The sequence below is a fragment of the Portunus trituberculatus genome, chromosome 10, assembly GCF_017591435.1.
Source record: "Portunus trituberculatus isolate SZX2019 chromosome 10, ASM1759143v1, whole genome shotgun sequence".
NCBI classification, from domain to species: domain Eukaryota; kingdom Metazoa; phylum Arthropoda; class Malacostraca; order Decapoda; family Portunidae; genus Portunus; species Portunus trituberculatus.
Genome location: NC_059264.1, coordinates 1,034,083 through 1,036,582, shown reverse-complemented (window position 1 = coordinate 1,036,582; position 2,500 = coordinate 1,034,083). Strand labels below are relative to the sequence as shown.

Genomic DNA, 2,500 nt, shown 5'->3' with positions numbered 1-2,500 from the left:
AGAAGAAGAGGAAGAAGAAGAAGAAGAAGAGGGGAGCTTATGGTATTACCTTCTTCATCCTCTCCCTTTTATTTCATTTTTGACGTGGGGAGAGGAGGCAAAAGTGAGGAAAATAAAGGGAGGGAGGGAGGGAGAGAGGGAAGGAGGGAAGGAAGGAAAAAAGGAAGGAAAAAAAATTGTGACACGTATTTATCTCGAAAAAAAAAAAAGTTTAGAGTTAAAAGCAGAGAGAGAGAGAGAGAGAGAGAGAGAGAGAGAGAATAAATTAGTTCCTACCATTTTAATTTATATGAATTTAATGATTATGATGTGTGACTGATGTGACGTTTCTCTCTCTCTCTCTCTCTCTCTCTCTCTCTCTCTCTCTCTCTGCCTCCTTGCTAAACTTCTTCCTCTCCCTCCATCTTTTTACTTCCGCCTTCTATCCTTCACTCCATTTTTTCTCTCTCCCTTCCTCCTTCTCTCTCTCTCTCTCTCTCTCTCTCTCTCTCTCTCTCTCTCTCTCTCCTTCCTGTCAAACTTTCAGCCATATTTTACTTTCCTTTCCACACTTTCTACTCCATACTTCTCTCTCTCTCTCTCTCTCTCTCTCTCTCTCTCTCTCTCTCTCTCTCTCTCTCTCTCTCTCTGCTAATTAACTCCACAATACCTGTTTTTAACCTGTCACCAAATAATCACTTTAATTTATCAAGTTAATTTCATATTTTTGTTTTATTTTTTTTTTCGCATATTGTTATTTATATGCGTTTGTGTATATGTTTGTATGTATGTTTGTATGTATGTATCTATGTTATTTTCTATTCTTTTCTTCTTTTTTTATTTACAGTATTAATCTATGTAGTTATGAAAGGGTTAAGAGCGCTGCCGTTTTCCATCTTTTTCGTTCACCCTAGACCAAAACACAACTTTTCAAAAATAACCAAAAAAAAAAAAAAAAAAAAAAAAAAACACAAACAACAACAGAGGCCTTGAAATGAGTCTTTGCTTATCATCATTGCAGAAAACTCGGGAAAAAAAAAAGGAGAAAAGAAAATTAATCACATAACCAGTCAGTGTCATTTTCTTCCTTTTCGCTACTTTCAAAAAAACAACCAAAACAAAAATAAAACGAAAAAAACAATTCTTTCCTACCAATGGAAACAGAACTAAAAGATAAAAACAGCAGCCTTTAATTAAACATATCTTTGCTTATCATCACTGCGGAAGACTCGAAAAGAAAAGGAAAAATAATGATAACCACAAATATAAAGACAACATGGAGGTCTGACACTAAAAACACAACTAAAACATAACAATACTGGCCTTGTGACGTATCTTTGCTAATAATTATTACAGAAAACTTAAAAATAAAAGAGGAAAAAGAATAATAACCAGAAAATTATAAACAACATGGAGGTTTGATGCTAAAAATAAAAGCAATAGATAAGAAAAGCAGCCTTAAATTATACATCTTTCCTTGAGTCTCATCCCTCGGCACTTCCCTAACACGTGTCTCATTTCTAAGCACCTTCCTAACTCGTCTCATTCTTGGCACTTTCCTAACTCAAGTCTCATTCTTGGCACCTTCCTAACTCAAGTCTCATTCATTTCCTAACTCAAGTCTCATTCTTTTGCATTTTCCGAACTCGTCTCATTCCTAACTCGTCTCATTCCTAGGCACTTTCCTAACTCAAGTCTCATTCTCAGGTGGTGCGGGAGTTGTGGGTGGTGGACTCGTGGACGTACATGAAGGAAATGTGGGCGCTGTTCCACTGGCTGGCCATGTCCCACACCTGCTACAACCCAATCATTCTCTGCTGGATGAACACAAAATTCCGTTCTGGCTTCTGCTCCCTCGCGTACACCTTGCCCTGCCTGCGTCGGTGGGTGGACAGCTGGTTCTTCACCCCTGACGAGGCTGATCTCCTGAAGGCCACCACTACCTTTCCCTGCCACCACTACCCCCGCAGCGCCTCCAGCAGACTCGTGACCATCTCCCTGAAGGACGACACGATCATTTTCAAGAGCCGAAACATGAATGGTAAGAAGGAAGCGCCACCATCTTATACCTGTAGAAGATTTTTACAGATGTTAGAGGAGACGAGTAGTGAGTCCCCGTTATGAGGCATGGAGGGCGGCTGTCTCCTGCCCCTGCATGAGTCCCGCCGCTCAGAAGCACACCTGCTCACCCTCTCCATGCCGCGTGGGATCGTGGAGACACACCTGTAGCGGCGGTGCAGGTGTAGGGGGCTTGTTTGTAAAGGGCTATGTGAGGTACTGAGGTGTTCATGGTTTGTGTGTTTGTGAGTATTCAGGTGTGTGGTTGATTGGTGTCTGGTGTGTGCTGGGCAGGTGTGAGTGCAGGTGTGGGCTGGCAAGGTGTGGTGTATCATTGTGTGTTCAGGTGTGGGAGAAAGAAGAGAGAAAGAAAGAGATATTTGTGAAAGGAATTAAAAGGTGTGTGTGTATGTATGTATGTGTGTGTGTGTATGTATGTGTGTGTGTAAGTGCAATATATGAA

The 2,500-nt window shown here is 41.0% G+C and overlaps 1 protein-coding gene across 4 annotated transcripts in view; it reads left to right on the top strand.

Annotated features, from left to right (window-relative positions):
- Positions 1–2,500, top strand: part of LOC123501877 (RYamide receptor-like) — a 111,963-nt gene that overhangs the window by 107,843 nt on the left and 1,620 nt on the right. For 2 of the 4 annotated variants that reach the window (XM_045250919.1, XM_045250918.1), the window contains exon 3: positions 1,687–2,020. In XM_045250919.1, the coding sequence (XP_045106854.1) occupies positions 1,687–2,020 (334 nt within the window). Of the gene's footprint in view, positions 1–1,686; position 2,500 lie in introns of those variants that run through there. The other 2 variants (XR_006673724.1, XM_045250920.1) reach the window with 2 other exon arrangements.